The sequence below is a fragment of the Littorina saxatilis genome, linkage group LG2 (assembly GCF_037325665.1).
Source record: "Littorina saxatilis isolate snail1 linkage group LG2, US_GU_Lsax_2.0, whole genome shotgun sequence".
Taxonomy (NCBI): domain Eukaryota; kingdom Metazoa; phylum Mollusca; class Gastropoda; order Littorinimorpha; family Littorinidae; genus Littorina; species Littorina saxatilis.
Window position 1 is genome coordinate 102,129,060 of NC_090246.1, and position 25,415 is coordinate 102,154,474.

The window sequence follows — 25,415 nt, forward strand, 5'->3', positions numbered from 1 at the left end:
ACATGGACTGAAGACAGTCAAGATGGACTGAAGACAGTCAACACGGACTGAAGACAGTCAACATGGACTGAAGACAGTCAACACGGACTGAAGACAGTCAACATGGACTGTCTTCATGCCGAATGGTCTTCAAAGCAACTAAGTCACATTAAACTCACATGGAATACTTTCACTTCACATTAATTTTTAAATGCTGCACTTTCATGTACAGAAAAAGATTTCAAGCTAGCATAGACTTCAGAGTTTCAATTTTACAGCATTGAAATTTGTTAACGTAAAAGCATACAGACTACGGAGAAAGATTAACAATACATTGTATCAAGATAGAACGGAAAATAAAACAATGCAAAATGTGAGACACCTTTCAGAAACCAGAAAAAAGATCATTGTACAGATCATAGTAGCAAAACCGCATGTCCAATATTCAAGATGAAAATAAAACAAAATCCCTGCATGATACATGTGAGAGTCCAGTAGCATCTACTAAGCCCTCCAGTCTACCCTCACCCTTCACCCCTGCATCAAGGGCGGCAGAGTAATAGGGGTTCCCTTTGTCGCCAGTCACTGGCTGTGACTTGGCTTTCATGGGCGGCTGTGATGCTGTCTGCGGACTTGACGTTGCCTTCATCATTGGTGCAGCTCCTGTCAGCTGACTTGCAGAAGCTTTCATCATTGGTTCAGCTGCCGTGGGTGAGCTAGCTGACGCTTTCACCATTGACTCTGTGGCCACATGATGATCAGACACACCCATCAGACAATGAATCACAAAACCTTGCATCTCGTCCGACTGTTCCAATGTGTCTACTGGCTGCCATATGTTATGACATACCTCTTCTTAAGTCAATGCATAGTCAATATTGGCAGCCTCAAAAACTGAGAAAAAAATATTCAGATATACAGGAACTGTACAATGATGCTTAAAACACACCATGACGAATACCAGTTTGAGGAACAGGAATGGTCCGTAAAATCAGGCATTACACAGAGCAGTACTGAAAGTTCGCAGACCAACAGACATTGTAAACATTTTAAAAAGCATATAAAAACCGAGTGTACAATAAAAAATACAGCTTACACAGAATAACCTCAAGCAATTTCTAACTACAGACCAAACATCCCTGTCAACCTACCATGTGCAGTGCTGTCCAAGAACTTAGAATAATGGACGTTGCCCTTGTCTCCTGTTATGTAACCACCACTTGCTTTCATCAGGTCTTCAACTGCAGGTCAAAACATTACTTAACTTGTCAACATGTCACACACACACCCTATCTCAGCATCTGACAAAAAACTTGGGGACAGATTTTACATAACACTTTACATGGTTGGGTCAAATAAGATCTGATCTCTTCTCTCTTCTTGGAGAGGTTAAGTTTGCGGAAAATAAAATGTTTGATATATATATATCAGCTTCCACTACTAACAGTACTAAAAATGTAACACCGATCTTCAATCATAGCTAAAGTGTCATCAGCGTAAAATAACACCAGAAATTTTAACTCTACGAATATAAATTGCACAGACAAACTTTAAACTTTTTTTTGCCCCACCGAGTGAAGTGACACTTCAGAAAGACTAAGAAACTAGGAGTTACAGATTCTGATGTTTTTCTTTTTAAATTATAAACAATACCAGTTCTATCTGAATTTGCACTATTAATAGTCATGCAGTAACGCAGATAACCTCTATGTACGTCTCATCATTAAACACTATATGAATATTCGGTAATAAAATGTAGTGCAAAAATTAAAAACAAAAAAAGCAAAAAAATGGATACATTTGTTCTTGTATGCAGTGTAGCCAAAGAGAGGTTATGTTTTGCAGCTGAATACAACAGAAGCACAAAAGTCCTAAGATTACAGCAAAAGTACATTTATGCACAATCTCCATAGTGCTTCAGGACCACCTTAATGTTCATTAAAACAATAGCAGCAACACAAATTAGGAGGCATACCTATTAAGTGCAAAAATAAAAAATAAACAAAAGACAAAAAAATCAGCCTTTATAATGCCTGACACTTGAGATACATTGCACAAAAAGCGACCACTTTTCAAAACATCAATTGTACATTTGATTAGTTTACACAGTGATAGCATTTAAGTTGAGGCTCAACATCTTAGACTTAGTCTCAAAAACCACGAGATTCATGACAACAAATGGCAACAGTTGACCATCCCAAATCTCTTCCACAAAACTTAAATTTAGTCAAAACCACGGCAGCCTGTAATTACATCATTACAACCAGTTGTCTTCCCAAGATCATGCTGCCAAGATTCTTTTTCCCCCAAGCATAATGTGTATACATATATCTAAGAAAAAAGCAGAGTAACCGAAAATAGAGTCACAGAAGCTCAAGATCTTCTGAGTACAATGCAGATCAAAGACTGAAAACCCAGTAAACTATTGTAAGATAAACATGGCAAAAATGTCAGTGCAAGAAGCGTATCCTGACAACGAACTTCAGCATAGGGTAAGAAGTAATCCGGTCATAAAAATTTACTGTTGGTGAAGATATTAACCCTGCAGCTGCTATTAACTGAGTCAGTCATATCTGGTAATTTCTAGATGTCTTGTGTCCGAAACAGTCAGTCATATCTGGTAATTTCTAGTAGTCTTGTGTCCAAAACAGTCAGTCATATCTGGTAATTTCTAGTAGCCTTGTGTCCGAAACGGTCAGTCATATCTGGTAATTTCTAGTAGCCTTGTGTCCGAAACGGTCAGTCATATCTGGTAATTTCTAGTAGCCTTGTGTCCGAAACGGTCAGTCATATCTGGTAATTTCTAGTAGCCTTGTGTCCGTAACGGTCAGTCATATCTGGTAATTTCTAGTAGCCTTGTGTCCGAAACGGTCAGTCCTGTCTGGACATTGCAGCTCACAGAAGAATTCCTACAAGTTCTTTACTGCATCCTTCTAGTTCTACCCTGTATCTGCTATGACGGAACGATTGCTTTCTACAGGTGCCAGGCTTTGTGCTTGGTAGCAAATACTGGTGCACAGATCTGTAATGGCTGCATCGGTTACTTTAGTAAGCAAAGCGTTGTGTGTTCTAGCTAGCGGTTATAACGCTCCATCTGTTGAAGGTTATTACTTGACAAAAGCACTATTCAATACTAATACTGTAACATGTTTTCCTTCTTTTGCTTTTTTTTTTTAATCTTTAGCCTAGGAACAACAACACATGTTACATAAGCTTTCTCAAGCTGTTAGTGTACACAAGCAGTTCATAATGCAATAATAAAAAAAAGTGTTTTCTATCCTGTTGTCTTCTTTTTCGTCTTCTGACTACCAACAACACGTGTCAGATAATACAATGTGTAAGCCAAACTCAAAACAAGATTATTAACAGTGCTAAAAACAAAAACAGTGTGTACTTCCAAAAATCGTATCCACACCGTACAACGGTATTTAAAACATAAACATATGCAGAAAAAGAGATGATTAAACAAAAAGCAGCACCTTTTGATTAACATGCAAAGAGTTGGAGATTTGAGCAGACGACAACACAATTCTACGGCAATACATATATGTGTGAGAGTCCAGTAGCATTTACTAAGCCCTCCAGTCTACCCTCACCCTTCACCCCTGCATCAAGGGCGGCAGAATAATAGGGGTTCCCCTTGTCGCCAGTCACTGGCTGTGACCTGGCTTTCATGGGCGGCTGTGAAGCTGAAAGAGGACTTGACGTCGCCTTCATCATTGGCTCAGCACCCACGAGCGGGTTTGATGAAGCCATCATAAGAGGCTGAGCTGTACACAGATTGTTTAGTTCTATACATTCCTGACAACAAGCTAACAGAGATGCAAGCGTTTTCACTTTCACCTGTTACCTGTGGATGTCATATATTGTGAGCAAATGAAAGTGTCTACATTCTGCCACATATAAACAGTAACTACAGTCACAGAAGGTAACAAAAGTCCTCAAAGCAAGTGGCAACACCTGCAGAAAAAGTCATAGACATAAACACAGCCTGGGGCTGAAAATACAGCATAACTCATCTCAATCCATTTGTCAATCAAAAGCACCTGGCTCCTCAAAATGAATTCCAAACACATTCAGTGTAAAAAGTAATTGTGTCAAACTAAGAGTAAGAAAAACAATCACATAAGCATGTAGACAGTGAGGCATACAGCAACCATACAGTACCAAGAGTGAGGCATACAGCAACCATACAGTACCAAGAGTGAGGCATTTGAACAGAGTAAATGGAACCTGTGCTTTAAACAATGTCCTGTCACACACATACAACGGTACATGATGCGACAAACAGGGACAGTTGTCTACCCAAGCACCTTTACTTGTACAACCCCCCCCCCCCCCCCCCCCATATACACACGCAGACAAACGTACTTGAAGACGACAAACAGAGACAGTTATCAACCCAAGCACCTTTACTTGTACTGTACAAACAAACAACCAACCACCCCCCCCCCCCCCCCCCCCTTAAACAAATGTACATGAAGACGACAAACAGAGACAGTCATCTACCAGGCCAACATTCTACCCCCCTTCAGCTCCTCTCCTTAACCCACTGAAAAGATGAGTCAATGTGAGGATATGACTGTACCTGAGGCGGACAGACCGGCAGGCAGTGGAAGGGGCTGCATTGGAACGGACACTGGGGGCATCCCTGCGGGCATCCCTGGTAACGTCATGCTGGCCATGTTGGACAGGTCCATAGGAGGCATACCTACAAGAAAAAGGCGCATGAGAAATAGTAACACTCATGCCCTTGTCCATAAGCCTTCCATCATAAGCCTTCCATCACAAGCTTTTCGTCATCTTGCAAAGGTTGTAAACATAAAGACAACAGTTTTTCCTGTAATCAAATTCTTCTTTTTCTTCTTCTCCCAATTCATGAACTCAGTCCCATTGGACGTTTTAACAAGGTCTGTTAATGGTCCCAACATAGGTCACAATAAAATGATAACCGTCAATGGCTTAAACCGAATGGTCCCTCAGGCCATGAGACAGAATTCAACAAAAAGCAAGCATTATAAAAAAAAAAAAAGGGTAAAAGTCACAGTTATGAAAAACTAACGGTGTGATAAATTTAATATGTCAACTGCAGATTGAGTTCTACAAAACTGTGGACATCTCATCTTTGAGGATCAGAGTGCACCCCAAGAAAAAGCAGAAGGGCAAATGCCCCAAGTTTTGGTTCAGCCATGTCAAATTTCAAGGTCATAACGGGGTCGAGTTGGGGCATGTCTGCAAGTTATTAAACCCTAGATGCGTCTAAAGTTTCGAAGCTCTAATTCTTATATCATCTGAGAAAATAATCATTATCCATTTTTTCCTCGAACTCGACCCCGCCATGAACTGACTTGGAGCATGTCTGGAGGTCATCAAACTTAGAAGAGTGCAACACTCTAGCTTTAATAACATCAGAGAAAACCTTTGTGTTAAGTTTTGTGTCTACACACAGCCAGCCTAACACTCCTCATCACTCCTTTCTCAGGTGAGTCAAAAAGTGTAGTTTCCCACACTCAAAGCAATAACACTTCAATGTGTAGTTTCCCACACTCAGGACACACAGAGCAATAACACTCAATGTGTAGTTTCCCACACTCAGGACACACAGAGCAATAACACTCAATGTGTAGTTTCCCACACTCAGGACACACAGAGCAATAACACTCAATGTGTAGTTTCCCACACTCAGGACACACAGAGCAATAACACTCAATGTGTAGTTTCCCACACTCAGAGCAATAACACTCAATGTGTAGTTTCCCACACTCAGGACACACAGAGCAATAACACTCAATGTGTAGTTTCCCACACTCAGAGCAATAACACTCAATGTGTAGTTTCCCACACTCAGGACACACAGAGCAATAACACTCAATGTGTAGTTTCCCACACTCAGGACACACAGAGCAATAACACTCAATGTGTAGTTTCCCACACTCAGGACACACAGAGCAATAACACTCAATGTGTAGTTTCCCACACTCAGGACACACAGAGCAATAACACTCAATGTGTAGTTTCCCACTCAGGACACACAGAGCAATAACATTCAATGTGTAGTTTCCCACACTCAGGACACACAGAGCAATAACACTCAATGTGTAGTTTCCCACTCAGGACACACAGAGCAATAACATTCAATGTGTAGTTTCCCACACTCAGGACACACAGAGCAATAACACTCAATGTGTAGTTTCCCACACTCAGAGCAATAACACTCAATGTGTAGCTTCCCACACTCAGGACACACAGAGCAATAACACTCAATGTGTAGTTTCCCACACTCAGGACACACAGAGCAATAACACTCAATGTGTAGTTTCCCACACTCAGAGCAATAACACTCAATGTGTAGTTTCCCACACTCAGAGCAATAACACTCAATGTGTAGTTTCCCACACTCAGGACACACAGAGCAATAACACTCAATGTGTAGTTTCCCACACTCAGGACACACAGAGCAATAACACTCAATGTGTAGTTTCCCACACTCAGGACACACAGAGCAAGAACACTCAATGTGTAGTTTCCTACACTCAGGACACACAGAGCAATAACACTCAATGTCTCGACATGTATTTCTCTCTCTCTCGACTGTACACAGAGATAAGAACAGCCTCGCTTTCACCTAGGTCCTGCCTAAAAACAATGTTCAGACCTCATGTTCAGACTCGGCGTAATGATTCCGAAAGGACTACTTTTTCGCGGTCAAGTTCAGTCGTCCGCATACTCGAAAGTGAAAAAAAGATGAAACGTTTTGCCACAGTATCAGAGGATGAACTGTCGAAGAAGAAAAAGAATCTCGTGCCAACCACTTCGCAGAAGACCATCCGAGTTGTCCAGAAGAAGTTCTGAAACACGTCACGTTCCAAATCAAAAGACGACATGCTATTCTCTTACGTCACTATTCTTGGTTTACGGTACCATTCGGCGGCTTTGCTACGAGTATGCCATAGTCTTGGTTGGCCGAGACCTTGAGGTGGAATGCGAGTGATTAGGTTTGTTGCTTTTGCTCGGAGAAGTGGTCCGTGTTCAACCAAGTTTCTTTCTTCTTTGAAAACAAAAACCCTCAGACCAGTGAATGTCGAGATATATATGTTAATTGGATCTGTGATCCAAACATGCCTTTTGGTCAATCTCGATGGCAGTTTATTCCACTCGCCCTACGGGCTTGTGGAATAAACTTCCATCTCGATTGACCAAAAGCCATGTTTGGATCACAGATCCAATTAACGTATAATGTGTAGTTTCCCACACTCAGGACCAGGTCTGCCTACCCTCCAAGTGAAGCTTCAGGGACAAAGTTCTGTTGAAGATTAAAAGAAGTCGATTTTGCGCGAAGCGCAACAGTCGAGGTTGCGCGAAGCGCAAGCGAGCTGGCTAGGGGGGTCCGGGGGCATGTCCCCCCGGTTGTTTTTTTTTGCCAAAAGGACACAATTGGTGCAATCTGGTGTCATTTTACCCTAACTGTAAGGCTTCTTTTTAAGCCTACTGTCTATATGATACTTACCGAGACAGTACTATTCTTGCACATTATCTATTATAGGCCGAAAAAATTGGACAAAACGCTGAGTGGGTACAATTATCTCCCATAACCATGCGCCACCGTGGATCCCAAGCACTGTCCGAGTGCTTCCCCCTTACAGGATGTAGGTGGCGCGTCCTCTTTCTTTATGAGCTGCAGACCCTCAAAAAGCCCATAACATATCAAGAGGGGAGGCGGGAGGGAAACTCTAATAGTACTGTCTCGGTAAGTATCATATAGACAGTAGGCTTAAAAAGAAGCCTTACAGTCAATATAACACTTACCTCGACAGTACTATTCTTGCACAGAATACCAGAGTGGTGTGAGGGTGATATGTAGAGTATTAAACTCCTTAATCAAAATCACTTAAATCCAAGGATTAAGATACCCAGGCAATTTTCGAACAGTACTACCGTAAAAGAAAATATACCCAAGAAACATACCTTAGACTGACGTGACCATGCTAGCAACCACTGCTGTGTGGTGAACTCAATGTCAAAGTCCAGGCCACTCAAAGCTTGAATACCACTGAGTCTACGGCAAGTGGCTAAAGCGATGAGGAACAATTAGTCTTAAAAATCAGCAACTTGATACTGATGCCTGCCAGGGGTTCAAACTCATTGCTACGCAGGAGTTTGAGGACCAGAAAGACATCCCCCTTGGGAAATGAAACCAGAGGTTTAGACACCGCTGCATTGCTAATACCCGAAAGGACATTAGCGATGAGGGAGGACCTGATCAAGTGTTCAGTTCTGCGACCAGTAGCGGCCGCAATCGTGGAAGCGATGGCAGATCTGTATCCAAGAAGAGTCTTAGAAGAAAGACTCTTCTTTTGATACACTTCCACCAGGAAGTTGGCCAAGTCCTGTGTTGAGGGATAAAGCGGCTTTATCCCCTTGGACAAGGCGAAGGTGGCCCAAGCTCTCCAGCGTAAGTCGTAGAGCTGATTAGTTGATCGCCTCTTAGCGTTCAAGGAAAACTCTACTGAACTCTTGTGCAATCCTAGTGCAAGCAGTTTGGAGCGCACAAGAGCCATGCGGTCAAGCACAGACTCTCTGGACGTAGATGAGGGAGGCATGATCGAGGCTGGAGCAGACCTCCCCCGTCCAGATCCAGAGGTAGAGGGTCTACGTGGGTGAGACCGCGAAGATCTGGAAACCACGGAGCTGTTGGCCAGTAAGGCGCGACCAAAATCAGTCTTGGTCGTTCCTGCAGATATTTTGCCAGCACCCTCGGAATCAGAGATGTCGGGGGATAGGCGTAAGCATCGAGGAGCCTCCACAAGAGAGTGAATGCGTCCAAGTGGAACGCATTCATGTCTCGAAAGGGGCTGACGTACCTGGGAAGCCGAGCGCTGAATCGAGTTACGAACAGATCGATCAGAGGACGGTCCCACCTTGCCCACAGACGCTGTAGAACGTTGTGAGCGATGGTCCATTCTGTGGAGAGAACCTGATCGCCCCGACTGAGAATGTCGGCCAGGGCGTTCAGTTTCCCCGGAACGAACTGGACTGACATCCGGACCTGATTGGTCTGGCACCAGAGCAGAATCTCCTCCGCCAACAGGGAGAGGGACCGAGAATTGGTGCCCCCCTGGTGGCGAAGGTAAGCTAAGCATGTGGTGTTGTTGTCCCCGTTGAAAATCAGAGGGGCCAAGGACAGGCCGAATGGGAGGGCCCGAAACTCGAACACCGTGCCCTCCCAAACGAACCGGAGCAGATGTCGGTACCCCGGGGCCACCAGGATGTGGAAGTAAGCATCCTGGAGGTCCCAGACATGGCCCAATCGTTTGGCCGGATGGCCAACCGGACCGACGAAGGGGTTTCCATCTTGAACTTGCACCTGTGAAGGTACAAGTTCAAGGTGGAGAGGTCCAACACCGGCCTGAACCGGCCGTCCTTTTTGGGGACGGTGAACAGGCGGGAGCAGAACCCCAGAGAAGGCTGAGAAAGGGGGTAGACCGCCTTCTTCTCGACCAACGAGTTCACCTCGTCCTGAAGAGCCTGCCATCTGGCAGGCTCTCGAGGAGGGGGGAACGTCCAAGGTAGAGCGGACAATGGAGGTTGTGACGACAGCGGTAGAGAAAACCCCGACCACACCACCCTCAAGAAAAACTGGTTGGAGACCAGTCTGCCCCACATGCCGCGGGCCCGAAAAAAGGGAACCGCCGGACGAAAGAGGGGCAACTTGAGGGGGCGTCAACGTAGGGCCGGGACTCACTGAAAATTCTGCTGGCGGGCAGGCGCAGGCTTGCGACCACCCCCCCTGGTGGTGCTGCTTCCCCTTACCTGTCTGAGCACCCTTCGTCTTGCTTGGGAACGCAACAGGCGCCTAAGAGGAGGAAGAAGGAGGCAGTGAAACTGGCTTCTTCTTCTTCTTCTGAGGCTGGGAGCTGGAGGTGACTGTAGCACTTCTCTTACTCCCCGCCGCCGTCGCCGAAGCAGCGAGGCCAACCATCAGAGAATCAGTGTTCCTCTGGCGTGTGGACTCCACCACAGAACGAACAGTGTCCGGATGAAAGAGGGAAGAAGGCTGAGGAAACGTGTTCCTCAGACTCTTCCTCATATCCGGAGGCACTATAGAAGTAGGCAGAAAATGATCACGGAACAGGGCCAATAAAGTGGACCCGTGTTCCAATGGCCAATTCTGCCGCAGACGTCACGCACGATCGCACGGCATGCAAAGCCCGATCCACTCGAACCGTGTCAAGGACCCGAGTGGAATCGGACTCTGCCCGATTGGGAGGGTCCAACAGTGTGGACAGCGTGCTCATCCATGTCAAGGCCTGTGATTGGGCCTCGACTGTGGACGAAACGGTGGCCTCAAGATTGTGGAACGAAGCAGAGCTCAGTTCCACCTTCTTGACCGAAGGCACCTCCCCAACGAACACATCACCGTCAGCCCCACCCTAAACACTCGAAGTCTGGAAAGGGAGAGTTCGAGAGTCAAAGGGAAAAGGGAGGGACGAAACAGATTGGACACGAGGAAACAGTGGAGGTGCGCCTCCCAAAGGAAAGCATGGCACTGAACCCGCGTCCTCCCGAGGAACATAGGTCGCGTTTGCACGTGAATCTGTACTCCTCAGGCGATGTGCTGCCGCTTCCACCGTGGCACTTAGACTAGGGTGGAACGCGAATTGCCGGCGGCCGGATCGTTCATAAAACGAGCCGCCGGCAGACGCGGCGTGAGCCTCCCGCGCCCGGGCCGAAGCGGACTCAAAGGACGAGAGGGCGTCTCAGGGAAGGACGTCCTGAAACTGTTCAAACGTCCTTCTAGCTGTGCGAGGACGAGCCTCCTGCCTCTCGTCCTCAGACCCCGGGTCCACGTCCTGTGTGTCAACACTAGACGACAGACGCTTAAGAGAGGCATCCGTGACGTCAAGACGCCGCGTGATGTCTGTCATGTACTGTTGGAAAGTACGAAGCATAGCTTCGGAAGTTCCATCAGAAACCGGCAAGGGTAGAGGTTCAGTGTTAACCTCAGGGCGACCCTGATCCTCCTCCCTATCGTCCTCCGACTCACTCTCCTCTTCACTTCCCGACAACTCCTCAAAAGCAGGAGTGTAGGGAGCTTGAGGGGGAAGAGCCGAAAGCGATGAAGCAGGCTGTGAAGAAACGCCCACAGAAGCAAGAGGCCGCGAAGACCCCTGCCCCAAAGACGAAACGTCTCCAGCAGCCGAAGGGGGAGAAAAACAACAACCCTGCGACTGTTGGGTCAGCCCAGCCAACGAACCCCCGCCATTTATAGACTGAACAGGAACCCATGGGGTCTGATCAGAAAAGAAATGGTCCGGTCCGGTCGGGGGTGCCGATCCGGTCCGGTAGGGTGGTCCGGTCCGGTGCCGTACCATCCGGAGGTCCCGTTCAGCACCGAACCATCGTACCCAACGAAGTGTTCGGGTGGTTAGGTCCGGACGTGGACATACCGTACCATCCGGACCCGTAGGTCCGGTGGTCCGGTATGGTCCGGTTCGGTGCCAGACCATCCAGACCAACAGAGGTGGTCGGGTGGTCCCGCACCGGACCATCCGGACCCGTAGGTCCGGACCCGTAGGTCCGGTACCATCCGGAGGTCCTGTTCGGCACCGAACCATCCGTACGCACAGAAGTGTTCGGGTGGTTCGGTCCGGGCGTGGACGTACGTACCGTACCATCCGGACCCGTAGGTCCGGTTCGGTGCCAGACCATCCGGACCAACAGAGGTGGTCGGGTGGTCCGGACCGGTCCGGTAGGGTGGTCCGGTGTTCCGGTCCGGTGTTCCGGTCCGGTCCCGTACCATCCGGAGGTCCCGTTCGGTACCGAACCATCCGTACCCACAGAAGTGTTCGGGTGGCTCGGTCCGGACGTGGACACACCGTACCATCCGGACCCGTAAGTCCGGTATGGTCCGGTTCGGTGCCAGACCATCCGGACCAACAGAGGTGGTCGGGTGGTCCGGTCCGGACCGGACCACCGGTCCAGCACCGGACCATCCGGACCCGTAGGTCCGGTCCGGTCCCGCACCATCCGGAGGTCCCGTTCGGCACCGAACCACCCGTACCCACAGAAGTGTTCGGGTGGCTCGGTCCGGACGTGGACATACCGTACCATCCGGACCCGTAGGTCCGGTTCGGTGCCAGACCATCCGGACCAACAGAGGTGGTCGGGTGGTCCGGACCGATCCGGTAGGGTGGTCCGGTGTTCCGGTCCTGTCCCATACCATCCGGAGGTCCCGTACGGCACCGAACCATCCGTACCCACTGAAGTGTTCGGTCCGGACGTGGACCTACCGTACCATCCGGACCCGTAGGTCCGGTGGTCCGGTATGGTCCGGTTCGGTGACAGACCATCCGGACCAACAGAGGTGGTCGGGTGGTCCGGTACCGGACCATCCGAACCCGTAGATTCGGTCCGGTCCCGTACCATCCGGAGGTCCCGTTCGGTACCGAACCATCCGTACCCACAGAAGTGTTCGGGTGGCTCGGTCCGGACGTGGACATACCGTACCATCCGGACCCGTAGGTCCGGCATGGTCCGGTTCGGTGCCAGACCACCCGGACCAACAGAGGTGGTCGAGTGGTCCGGTCCCGACCGGACCACTGGTCCGGTACCGTACCCTCCGGACCCGTAGGTCCGGTGTGTTCCGGTTCGGTGCCAGACCACCCAGACCAACAGAGGTGGTCGGGTGGTCCGGTCCCGACCGAAACACTGGTCCCGTACCGTACCATCCGGACCCGTAGGTCCGGGGGGTCCGGCAAGGGCCAGAGGTACTGTCCCGCACCGGACCCTAAGGTCCGGTACGGTCCCGTACCATGGGTCCCGTCCGGACCAAACCCGGAGGTCAAGTCCAGTCGGGACCCGTGGGTCCGGTTCGATCCCGACCCGTAAGCCTGGAACGTTCCGGACCCTTGGTCCGGACCATCCGTCACCCGAACACCAGACGCTAAGGAATGGCGTGGGGTCAAGACGGTCCGGTCGGAGGTGTCGGTCTGAGCAACAGAAACAATGTTCCCGTCGCCCTGACCATTCGACAGAAGTACCACGTTCTGTCGAACACCTCCACGTCCAGTAACTAGTCGGCCGGAGCGTTTCAAGAGGGACAGCCACCAGTCACACGGACGTCAGAGGGAACCGTAGTAGCAGTGGTCGTAGGCACGAAGCCTGAAACCCCTGCCCCCACAGGACCGCCCTGAACGGGGTCAATTCGCATCCCAACCCCAGCGGGGAGGGAATTCAGAGACCCCGTCATCTCCTCCGATCTCCCCCCCCAGGAGGCCGAAACTACTGTCAAAACAGCAGCAGACGACCCAGCGAGGGAGTTCAGAGGAGGACCCGTGTCCCTCCTGGCTTCCACAGCGGTGGAAACCGAGGAGGGCACAGGAGAGGCACCGGAAAAAGAAAGATTTTAATGCCAACTGCACCCGGTGTTCCCAGGCGGTCACCCATCCAAGTACTAACCGGGCCCGACGTTGCTTAACTTAGGTGGTCGGACGAGAACCGGTGTTTTCAACGTGGTATGGCCGTTGGCTGTCAAAACCTGAGTCTCTCCAGTAGCCCCTAGATCGGATTCACCAACCCCCAAAGAGGGTTGGGAATCGACCTGCCCCCGGATTCGAGCCAGGGGGGAGAAGGAAACCTTCCCCCCAGGCTCGAAACCGGGAGGAGCTGAAGCCTGAGACTGAGGGCCGGACAACGGCGTCGAAGGGGGGGAAGCCTGTTCCACTGAAGGAGAAGGAGAAAGAAGCTTTTTCTTTCCCCTCGAACTTCCCCGAACCTTCGACGGCGCAGCCCCGCCCGAAGTCCCAGGCTCAAGCCCAGCCTGTTTGAGCAAGCTCGCATTGAGCTTGCTCAAACAGGCTTTCTCCGCCCTCCCTCGCCGCAAACGCAAAGCGTTTGGGGAGGGAGAGTCGGAGCGCCGAAAGATCCCCTTCTCCGTGCGTAAAACATGACGCTGGGCGCCCGGAGAAGGGTTGCCCCCGGCAGACTCTGGTTCCGTAGAACCAGAGCCCAAAACAGGACGAGACATCCTACCTCGCCCTGTACGTACCCTTAAAGACCGAGAATTAACAAAATTCAAAGAAAATTTAGGTCAATACTCAAGTGAATGCGGCGAAACGAGAAGCAGACGACCGGTCACCACGAAGTAGGACGGGAGGCACGCCGAGTCCGCCACACAAAAACGGAGGCACAAGTTGAAGGAAACACAACGTAGCCTCAAGCCAGAAGTGGAATAACACACAATAATCCAACAGGTGATAGTCCACACAGAAAAGGAGCCTCTTAGTCCAAAATAATCCGGGAGCGTAGCAGAAACACAGCCGGTCTGACACGCGCGAAAAAAGAAAGAGGACGCGCCACCTACATCCTGTAAGGGGGAAGCACTCGGACAGTGCTTGGGATCCACGGTGGCGCATGGTTATGGGAGATAATTGTACCCACTCAGCGTTTTGTCCAATTTTTTCGGCCTATAATAGATAATGTGCAAGAATAGTACTGTCGAGGTAAGTGTTATATTGACATTGCCTTCAAATCATCTTGCCAAACTTGAACATTGTCACTGTAAATGTCACTGAAAAAATGAAATTCAAACTTACAATATTTACATTTTGTACAAGGTTTGGTGGTGTCACTGCATTCATTTGGAGCTGGCCTGAAGGGACCTGTAATAGGCACTCTTCATGTCTTTGAGCTCCTTGTTGGTGTAAACTCTATCCAGAGCTTCACTGGGTCTCGACTTGGCGACAACAAGTGCTTCGAGAGTGTCTTTTGCCATGCTGCCTCTAAAATCTGTCTTGTTCTTGCGGACCACCGAGAAAATCCTCTCGCAGTGTGCTGAAGAGTGTGGAATGGTGAGGATTGACAGCATGACCATTGGCAAGTGTTGGAACATTGACGCCATCTTTTCTTCGACCTTTTCTTCTTGCAAGAAGTTGACGCGCATGCGTATTAGCTACAAAAAGCTGCTCGGCAATAGTCGGAACCCGCCTACGTCATTTCTCAGCTGTGACTTTGGCAATTTCCGGAAGTCATTCACCAGGCAATCTTTCTCGCTCACACTGTTGTGAGCGTGTTTGGAATTTTTTGAGTTTCCGGGACGCATTTCGAACATCCGTATTTTCCGGAACACTTGATAAAATTTATTGATTTCCGGGACAAATACGGAAATTCCGTAACGGTAGGCAGACCTGCAGGACACACAGAGCAAGAACACTCAATCAATCCAAGCTAGGAATACAGTGGAACCTACTTTTTAAGACCCCCTAACTTAAGGCTCCCTCCCTTTTCAGACCCTGTTTTTTCAGTTGTTTTGTGGTCTTAAAAAGAGGGTTCCACTGTACTACCGTTTCAAATTGCCACAGATAAATCAACACCCTCATCCCTTGTACTACCGTTTCAAATTGCCACAGATAAATCAACACCCTCATCCCTTACACTCAGGCCAGGCATAACAGTAACTTTCAGACTCTTACCCGCAGCAGAAGCGGTGCCAGACGGAGAGAAGGCAGGTGAGGCCCCCTGGCCTGGAGGCATGACAGGGATGGTGGGGGTGCCCGTGTTGAGGGACATGTTGGCCATCCCAGCTGTCAGGTTGTTAGGTGGAGTCACCAGAGGAACCTGACAAGAGAGGGTAGATGCTTACTTCAGAATCCAAGAAAAAAAATGTTACTTATTGGAATGTTTATTTTTTTGGACAAAATGTAAGGGTAGATGCTTGCTTCAGAACAAAAAAATGTTACTTCTTGGAATTTTTAATTTTTTTCAAAATGAAAGGGTAGATGCTACAAACAAAATTCCACGGTTACTTATTCAAGTTATTGGATTGTTTAATTTTTTTGACCAAATAAAAGGGTAGATGCTTACTTCAGAATATAAAACTTTGTTGTCATGCATAAGTACGTCGACCCAATGGTCTGTATAGCGAAAAGACAAATAACTAATACGAGTCAAATAATAAACTTAGTTCAGTATGCATTGAATGGGACTTCTGGTAAGGAGATGGTCCGAGTACAAAGACTAACTAATCTTTTTATTTTTTGTCTAATCTGAATTTTAAATGGTTACTTCAGTTTCTGCTTCAATAAATGCTTCAGATACAAACATGCCTCACTGACAGTGAGAGAAAAAGCAGCAAGAAGATCTGAATGGGGGAAAAAACAATGGAATGTTTACAAAAAGACAAAATGCTGACAAATGAAAGAGGAACTTTCCATTTTCAGTTGCCTCCTTCACACAAGTAGTATGTGCGCATTTCAAACAACTCTCAGCATAATGCAGACAAGACTGACATGTTTTGTTTTCAAAGAAAATGTAAACCACTGGGTCCTAGAAACTTTGTGATGAGATTTAATGAAAGGAAAATATGGAAACCAAAAAAGGATCAGCACAGACAAAAAGAAAGGTATGAGACAAAGACTCTCAAATAAAAAATACTGGATACAAAACAAGACTATGACAACCCAAAATGTTTTTTACCTCAGAGAAACCGTCCACTTTGGTCTGTGATGGGGTGGACGAAGCAGCACCGCCAGCGTTTGTCAGCTTAGGGCCGTCCGACGGGAACTGTCGCTTGGGGATCCGATGCAGATAGCCATACCCAATGTTACACCCAAGGCTGAAACAGTAATTAAGCATCAATATCAAGTTGTTTCAAATAAAAATTAACACAAACAAGAAGGGCAAAGCCCATACGACTCACATGCTTTACACATTTTTCCTACCAAAATACATGTGACCTTGACCCAAGGTCAAGGTCATCCAAGGTCATGCAACACAAAGCTGTTAATTCAAGACATAGGAAGTACAATGGTGCTTATTGGCTCTTTCTACCATGAGATATGGTCACTTTTAGTGGTTCACTACCTTATTTTGGTCACATTTCATAAGGGTCAAAGTGACCTTGACCTTGATCATATGTGACCAAATGTGTCTCATGATGAAAGCATAACATGTGCCCCACATAATTTTTAAGTTTGAAACAGTTATCTTCAATAGTTCAGGGTCAAGGTCACTTCAAAATATGTATACAATCCAACTTTGAAGAGCTCCTGTGACCTTGACCTTGAAGCAAGGTAAACCAAAACGGGTATCAAAAGATGGGGCTTACTTTGCCCTATATATCATATATAGGTGAGGTATTCAATCTCAAAAACTTCAGAGAAAATGGGAAAAATGTGAAAAATAGCTGTTTTTTAGGCAACATTTATGGCCCCTGCGACCTTGACCTTGAAGCAAGGTCAAGATGCTATGTATGTTTTTGGGGGCCTTGTCATCATACACCATCTTGCCAAATTTGGTACTGATAGACTGAATAGTGTCCAAGAAATATCCAACGTTAAAGTTTTCCGGACGTCCGGACGGACGGACGACTCGGGTGAGTACATAGACTCACTTTTGCTACGCATGTGAGTCAAAAACCCAAAAGTTGTACCTTTAGATAAAATGAATCAAGATGCAAAAGAAAAATGTCTGTTTGTTACATTCAGATAATAAAGTTGTATTGAATTGAATTGAAGACTATTATGCTGATAGCATGATGAGAAACACTAATTTATGATCAGTAATCAGGTGGAAAGTATCCTCTGCATCTCAGTGCTTCACTTTGCTCATAGCCATGTTAAGCCCATTCAGAATATTCACACACCAGTAAACTGTCTGATCTACAAAAACATGCATACATTATCACATTATCCAACACTCAAAAAAGTGACCTACTTTCACTGTATAATAGTAGTTACGCAGTGAATCATATCAAATAGTAGTTACGCAGTGAATCATATCAAATAGTAGTTACGCAGTGAATCATATCAAATAGTAGTTACGCAGTGAATCATATCAAATATACGGGGCGGGGTTACACCTCAGCCTGTGTAAGACTGTCATAAGCACTTCATCTAACATGCATGCCAACACATACACACTGGACACACACACTCACACACTGGACACACACACACACATCAAAGCTGAGATTGACTAACCTTCCCTGACCACCCCAGGCGCCATTGGGTGTGATGGTCACTTCCCGACAAGAGTCTGTTTCACCATTGTACACGTACAGCTTCAGGGGCTTGCCTTCGTGAGACTCAATCAGTGTGAACAAGTCTTCGCTCTGTCAAAAGAGAATTAGAGATTTATCTTCATTCCCTTCTATGCACAAACAATTTGACAGGAAAACGCAATATCAACCTTTATATCTTCACAATGATAACTTTTTAACAGCCATCCAAAAATAGTTACTCAAACAAATGTTCAATTTTTCTGCATTTAAATGTGTAACCGAGTGCCGTAATGTTCACTACGATCACCTCGGGAGGCGAAGTGCAATCAAACAGGATTGAAAATGTTTAGGGCTAATTTCTTAGCCCTATAAAAACTGTTATGCAAACCCGAAGGTTTCCATGAACATACGGAAAATCGGAAACCACCAGACCCCATCACAAACAGAATTCCACAATCCAGAGGTGTTGACTTAAAGGCCAACAACTCGGGTGCAGAGTCTGCTGTGAAAGGAGCGGTAGCCTCCCCTGTCACAAATGCAATAGATTCCTGAACATCAGTCTGAACATCTTGCAACAGCCTGCAATGTTATTGATGCATAATGCACACTTGCATGCTGATTGTTTAATACTATACCAGAATGCTGATTGTTTAATACCATACCAGAATGCTGATTGTTTAATACTATACCAGAATGCTTATTCTTTAAACTGCACAAAAAGACAGTCCACAGAACTAACCACAAAAACCTGCCTAAATTTAAAGAATTTATCACGCTTTTCCTGACACAAATGCAATATCCAGCGTAGGACTTACCTCATGAAGGACAGAATCAGCACCAATCACATAGTCCGTGTCTGATTTCATGCCAGCAAGATCTGCTGGAGAATTCGGTTGAACTTCCTGAAATAGCATAACAATCAAGACATGTTACTTAATGTCTACTTTGAATGAAATTGGTGATCTGAAACTGAAAACATATGAATTATGATAAACAATCACATCAAAATCATATCTGAAAACAAATGTTTAAAAAAAACCTTAGTGAAGGCATAGCCTGAAATAATTTGAATTCAAATCAATCATTATAGAAACCAAATGCAGCACATGCCAATTTTGTGTATCTCTCCTAAAAAAAAACCATAACATAAACTATAAAGAATTTTTTAGGAGAAATTTTAAGAAACTTACCAAAATATGCCAAACATTTTCATTGGCACCTTCGAAAGAACAAAACCTGCAACAACAAATTACTCTTTTGAAAGAATAACACAGGAAGAATCAAACAAACTTACAAAGAAGCAAAAAGTTGTTTTCTAACCCACCACCTGCAGTCATATATATATTAAATCATTAATGACGTTATCACACGTTTATCTTTTCACAAGCAGCTGTTGACTGTAGCACACATATATGTGTCACATTTTTATGCAGGTGACAGCCTAGTGTACAGATTTTCTCTCTGTGCGCATGCATCCCCTGTAAAAAAAAAAAGCTGTGAAAGACGAAATCAATATTGCCACAGGTAAGCCTGGAGTATGATTACTTTTTATATCTATTATTTTTACTGTCAAATTGATACATTCATCAATATTAGCAACAGGTGCTAAAAAAAATTTCAAATGTTAAAAGAAATTAACAGTGTAACTCAAACTGTAAGTAACATTTACACCAAATGAAGTCAAATGCAACAATTCTTTCATGAAAGGTTGTCCATTCGGAATAAAGATTATGAGGCAACAGTGTCTGCTAATTCCTCTCATAGAGAGTAACAGCTTATGCAGCCACAAACTACCCCTCTGGCGGTTTGCTGCTGAGGGAAAAGGCTTGCACAATCATAAAAAGATTTCCCCCCTACCTTTATTAAAAAAATAAAGGGAGGAGGTTTTCTGCATAAAAAGCAATAAAGAAAGAAAATGCTGTTTCTACTTGACTGCACAATAGCTCAGGGAAAGTATGCATATAATTAATAATATATATCCCTCTCCTTATTTCCTATTCAGAGGCCGGTAAATGTTTGACATTGAGGTCTGTAAGGGTTGCAGACGGCCTGAATTTGAAAGACACTTTTTGCAGCGCTGACAGTGAATATACAGAGAAGCAGGACGATGAGAGAATCACCAAATGCTCACCTAATGCTGACCCCCAGCAGTCCCTGTCCTCCCCAGTGGTGTGACGGGACGATGCTGACTTCTCTCACACCTTGTGTTTTGCTGCTGTACACCGTCATCTTCACCGGCTTTTCTACGTTCGCCTTCAGCAGCTCCTTTAACGTATCATTGTCTTTGTTCTGCAAAACACAAGAGAGTACGCACTGCATGAAAACATTGCAAAGATCTGAAATAAGTTAAGCTGCTACATCTGTTTAACACAAAAAGCAAGATTATTCCACAGCTGATTTCTCAATGTCATGGAGTATACTTTCTCTCATTTGTCTGTCACTGTCCGTAGCATCAAGCTAAATTTGAAACTAAAGACTGGGAAGTTTTCTTTACTTGCACAGTAGTGGTAGGAGTTAGACCAAAAAAAAAATTAGGTGTGGTTACGGTAACATAGCCAAAAAAAATAGGGTAGGAAGGTAGGCAATCACTTTTTTTTTTAAACTTTTTTTTTCTAATGTGTACAAATTAAACCTACTTGACAGGGAAATAAGTGTGCGACTCGGGCGCTTTCACTTTCATTGCGTTTTCTGCACTCGTTTTCTTGTTTTTGTGTGTTGTTTTTTGACAAATGTAATAAAAAGTTATAGGGTCGGCCCCTAAAAATAGGGTAGGTCGGGTTACCGTAACCCCACCTATTTTTTTTTTAGGCCTTAAACAAAAGACTCAAGGCAAATGACTCACTTTACCTTTGAGTTTACTCCAAAACAAAGCACTTCAGAAAATAATATAACTGATACTGACAGTTTAGTCACACAGATCTAACATAAAAACTCTAGAACAAGATCAAACAACATGTTACTGACCAGTCTTGTGTTTCCAATAGCGACAATGAAGTCAAAGAAAGCCTCAAGTCCTGCCGCTTGCCCTGGGGAATTATCCTGCACCTGCATTCATAGAAATAAACTGATACATTACATGCACTCAATGTCTAACACAGAATATAAATTATAATGTAATAAAAATCAGTGTCTAAAAAACATGACATACATTTTATAAAGCATGATATTGTTAACTTAACAAGTAACTTCATACTTTACTTTGAACTTGTGTTAAGTCTTTAGTCAAAATAAACACTACTTTTCTGTCAAAATCTGGTTTGAAACTTCCCCAGGACCTTTTGAAATGTCATTTTTTTGGTGACAGGTATTGACCTAATAGTAATAATTGGTTGAAAAAAGTATGCTATTCTAATCATTATATCTGCAACACCCAGTACATTATTAATTGTTGTATGGGAACTGGAACTCAAAGAAGAAAACTACATAAACAAAATAAATAAGACCTATCAAGTTACTAAGGCCTAAAAAAAAAATAGGTGTGGTTATGGTAACCCGACCTACCCTAATTTTAGGGGCCGATCCTATAACTTTTTATTACATTTGTCAAAAAAAAAAAAAAAAAAAAAACGAGTGCAAAAAACGCAATGAAAGCGAAAGGGCCAGAGTCGCACACTTATTTCCCTGTCAAGTAGGTTTAATTTGTACACATTAGAAAAAAAAGTTAAAAAAAAAAAAAGTAATTGCCTACCTACCTACCCTACTTTTTTTGGCTATGTTACCGTAACCACACCTATTTTTTTTTTTGGCCTAAGAGTAAGAGAACTTGTTTAGGAACTAAATCCTGTGCTGATTAAACTGCAAACAAGGTCTTGTTTGTTTGTTTCAATAATATGATTCTGTGATTGCCTTCTTTCTAATTTCTTATACTACTTTTCAAAAAATATTTTATTAATACTAATAATAGTGCTGCATAAAAATGTATGTATGTATTGTATACATGTAATGTGTGGCAGGTTTCACAGTATTGCTTTGGTCACTGGATCGAAAGTTTGTATGCTTATCATTTCTGTTTTAGATTGCATTGTGTAACATGCTTGGTATATTTTTGCTTGTGGTGGAATGAAGACATAGAAAAGACAATGTCAGCGCATTTTGTGTTGTTTGTGCTTTGTTACGATCTAAAATAACATTGCTATCGTTCAATTTGCAACAGACGTGATTTCCCGATTTTTACAATCACGTAATCATGAGACACAAAAAGTATCAACCCACACAGGTTTTAAAATCAAGACCTGATAATTGTTTGAAAGGAATGCAATTCGAGTCATAATCATATAAACATTTGTAAAAAAACAATTTGTTATGACTTTATCGTGACGTCGAAAATCACTGCTCCTGCTCGAAAGCGTCGGTCGGGAGAAATACGCCACGACGGGAAACCAATTTACCTCCTAGTTTTTGCATACGCACTATTTTCTTCCACAAACATGTTTTTGTGTGTAAATAACCATACAGAACAGAATTACGGCAATGGAAATGTCAAATTCTTGTTTTGGAACTGAAAACGAATATTGCTACCGTTATCCGGTAAGCGTCGGGTGAAAAAAAAAACGATAGCAATTTTTTTTTTAGTTGAGGTTATTGTCTCGTTTTCACAGTTATGACCTTGACACGTATTCCTACGCACGCGCCATTTTGAACTCGTTCGACTGATGATGCATTTGGCTGCTAAGTTTGCTTTGTTCTCTTTAAAAACTGAATGAAAGTGTGTGGGGTGTCATATTGGTGCTTAAATATATGTCAGCTGACAGGTGTCCGCTATCCCTGATACGGACTTTTTTGCATTTATTAATGATTAAACTTGCAAATAAATACATTTTTTTAACTGTATTAAATGTTTGTTACTGTTGTGAAAATGTGAGGTGGTGTGATGAAAACCGTGAAACCTGCCGTATAGAACAGACTGAACACTTATAATCATGTATCAAAGAATATAACTGAGCGAGTAGAACTGGTACCAAACAACTGCTGTGCATGCCTCATATTGCTCGTGAGTGGGAAAGACAGGGGAGAGGAATATAAGACTAATTAAGAGGTGGTAGTGGTACTGAAGCAGTATATAACTAAGTAAAACAATACCAACAGGTTAAATTGACCCAGGTGCTGTTATCGTAACGCATGAATGCATTCCTAACGCAGTGGTGTGGAACAAGGTCAGTATCTGGCATGTTATGCACGTCACCATTTTTGCTCTAACGCTAAGTCTAAGTCAAATCTAAGTAACATTTCAAACTGGTCCTGCAAGTCTCACAACCAAACATCAATGCCATAACGCAAGAAGCAAAGGTGACGAAAAACGTACTGTACGTACTGTACAGCCACATTTTAGGTGGTAACACCAACTTTTCTTGCAGCCTTTCCCTCCATTACAGTAAACAATGCCACGCGATGCTTCACACGGTATACACAACGCCGACTATGAACATGTTTTGACACACCAGCAGTCAACTAGCGTCGTCTGTTGCTAGCCCAAGGAAGCGAGAATGATCAAAGCTTTCCTGATGCGCATAAAGCATTTGCAGTATGCACGAGTACTTACCCTTAAAACGTGATAACCCTCTGTCCCACCCCCGGGAATTTCGGTGCTGACTGAACCACCCATTCTTGCGATTTATGAAACAATCGCTACTGTTTCTCGCCGTCGGCGAGGTAAACGAAACAATATGGCCTCGACGTGGCAGAGCTTGCGTGAATTTTGGGATTTCACTTCCGGTACAGGGAGTGATTTCCCCTGCCTCACTTGCACTGGCACAGTTTTGGAACGAAGAATTTCTAACCACTGTGTCTGCGGTCATTGCTTTGCGAACAGTTTGCGCCCCGAATGTAATACAAATATGTGTACTGTCAAATGTGTGCCAGATTGTTTTTTAAACTGGAGTCGAAGCCCAGCACCGATATGATATAAACTCACAACATTTTACGCGAAAGTTTAGTGCAAGCGGTTTATATGGGAGATAACCCAAAATAAAAGGCCTTCGTTACAGATACCATGAGTTACCTCTCTTATGTTAGTAAACTTTGTGGCCCTGGCACTTCGACTTCCTTTCAGTCACATGGTTATAGGGCCGGACTACCGGGGGGGTTATGGGGGTTGCGCAACCCCCCCCCTAGCCTAAACATGTACCTTACTTATTTAAATTTTTTTTTATTATTGCTTATTTTATGCAGACCTGTTTACCCTTACGATTTTGGCGTAATTTATTACGATTTTCTGCAAAAAATACGCCATTCCGCTATCCGTGTGAAGACTACGATTTTCATAAATAAAAAAAAATGTTTAAAATTTTTATTTTTTATTTTTATTAATTCACATGTTTGGCATTGTTTTTTTCAATGGCAAAATGGGATGAAAAAGCACAGGACTGACCAGAGATCATGTCTGTGTGATGAGACGCTGGAGAGCCTTCTAGTGGTGAAGTCTCGCCCTCACTCATTCGGCAAGCGCAAGTACAGTAGAGAAGCGCTTGACACACTGAAAAAGGCCTACTACGAGCAAAAGAAAAAGAATCAGTGATGCATGTGCTTTTGATGTGATCTTCTTTGAAATTATGATGACTAGAAAAACTGACTGATGTGTTTTGTTTGTGAATGATGGATATATGTGCATGATTGCGTTTCGCAGACACAGTTGCCATGTGCGTTGTAATTGGCGACGAATGCTGGATGATTACTATTTTTGTGCCAGGATTACTATTATTGGGGCTGAGCATTACTCCAAAACACTTATGGGAGTAAACAGGTCTGTTTATGCCGTTTCATGCAAGGAGCGACCATTTTCCTATCTCAGAATATGACCTACCCGTCAGCTTCAGGGGGCTTCGCCCCCTGACCCCCACAACGGGGGGGGGGGGGGGGGGGGGTGGGTTCTAGGGTTTCCCCAGCCAAAAAATAAAAATATTGAATGAGGTTTGCATTTCTTTATTCTACATTGAGTTTCAATTTTTGGGGTATTAATCAGTGACAAAATCTGCTGCCTGAAACTGGTAATGATCATCCTCAGAATGCACCAGATTGCACCATTTTGCATCCTTTTTTTCAAAATTTTCCGGGGGGGCATGCCCCCGGACCCCCCTAGCAAGCTAGGCGCTTCGCGCCGTCGGCTCGGCGCTTCGCGCCTTCACACCCATATCTTCACAATATACTTTTGAAAAAAACCAGTCATAAAATGAACTGATCCGCCCCTGCCGCCAGGGGGGACATCCCCCTGGGCCACCACTGGCAACCCCCCCCCCTCCTCTTCGCCTAGTCCGGCCCTGATTATTATCCAATGTCCTGCGTTAAATTATCGTAATATCTCAACGATCGAGGTGATAACGGGACAGTTGTTTTACAGCGGAATAAGTGCGAATATTTTTTTCTGTAGAATCTTTTACTTGCTCATTGCAGAGACATAGGGATATATGTCTCTGCTCATTGTAAGATTGAAACACGTGTGTTC

At 44.9% G+C, this 25,415-nt stretch overlaps 1 protein-coding gene and 1 non-coding gene across 6 annotated transcripts in view; both read right to left on the reverse strand.

Annotated features, from left to right (window-relative positions):
* The window catches only part of LOC138960373 (Golgi reassembly-stacking protein 2-like), a 33,382-nt gene extending 9,698 nt beyond the window's left edge, over positions 1-23,684 (reverse strand). For 4 of the 5 annotated variants that reach the window (XM_070332271.1, XM_070332270.1, XM_070332268.1 and 1 more), the window contains exons 1-12: positions 23,517-23,684; positions 20,942-21,022; positions 20,109-20,266; positions 19,168-19,213; positions 18,793-18,879; positions 17,958-18,088; positions 16,453-16,591; positions 15,450-15,594; positions 4,568-4,690; positions 3,576-3,749; positions 1,131-1,220; positions 508-720 (exon numbers count right to left, since the gene is read on the reverse strand). In XM_070332271.1, coding sequence (XP_070188372.1) covers positions 508-720; positions 1,131-1,220; positions 3,576-3,749; positions 4,568-4,690; positions 15,450-15,594; positions 16,453-16,591; positions 17,958-18,088; positions 18,793-18,879; positions 19,168-19,213; positions 20,109-20,266; positions 20,942-21,022; positions 23,517-23,579 — 1,450 coding nt within the window. In that variant the 5' untranslated portion in view covers positions 23,580-23,684. The remainder of the gene's footprint in view (positions 1-507; positions 721-1,130; positions 1,221-3,575; positions 3,750-4,567; positions 4,691-15,449; positions 15,595-16,452; positions 16,592-17,957; positions 18,089-18,792; positions 18,880-19,167; positions 19,214-20,108; positions 20,267-20,941; positions 21,023-23,516) is intronic. The other variant, XM_070332269.1, reaches the window with a different exon arrangement.
* On the reverse strand, positions 13,389-13,507 carry LOC138960510 (5S ribosomal RNA). The gene has a single exon (XR_011453992.1). It is a non-coding gene; the product is annotated as a 5S ribosomal RNA (ribosomal RNA).
* Positions 23,685-25,415: the final 1,731 nt, after the last annotated feature.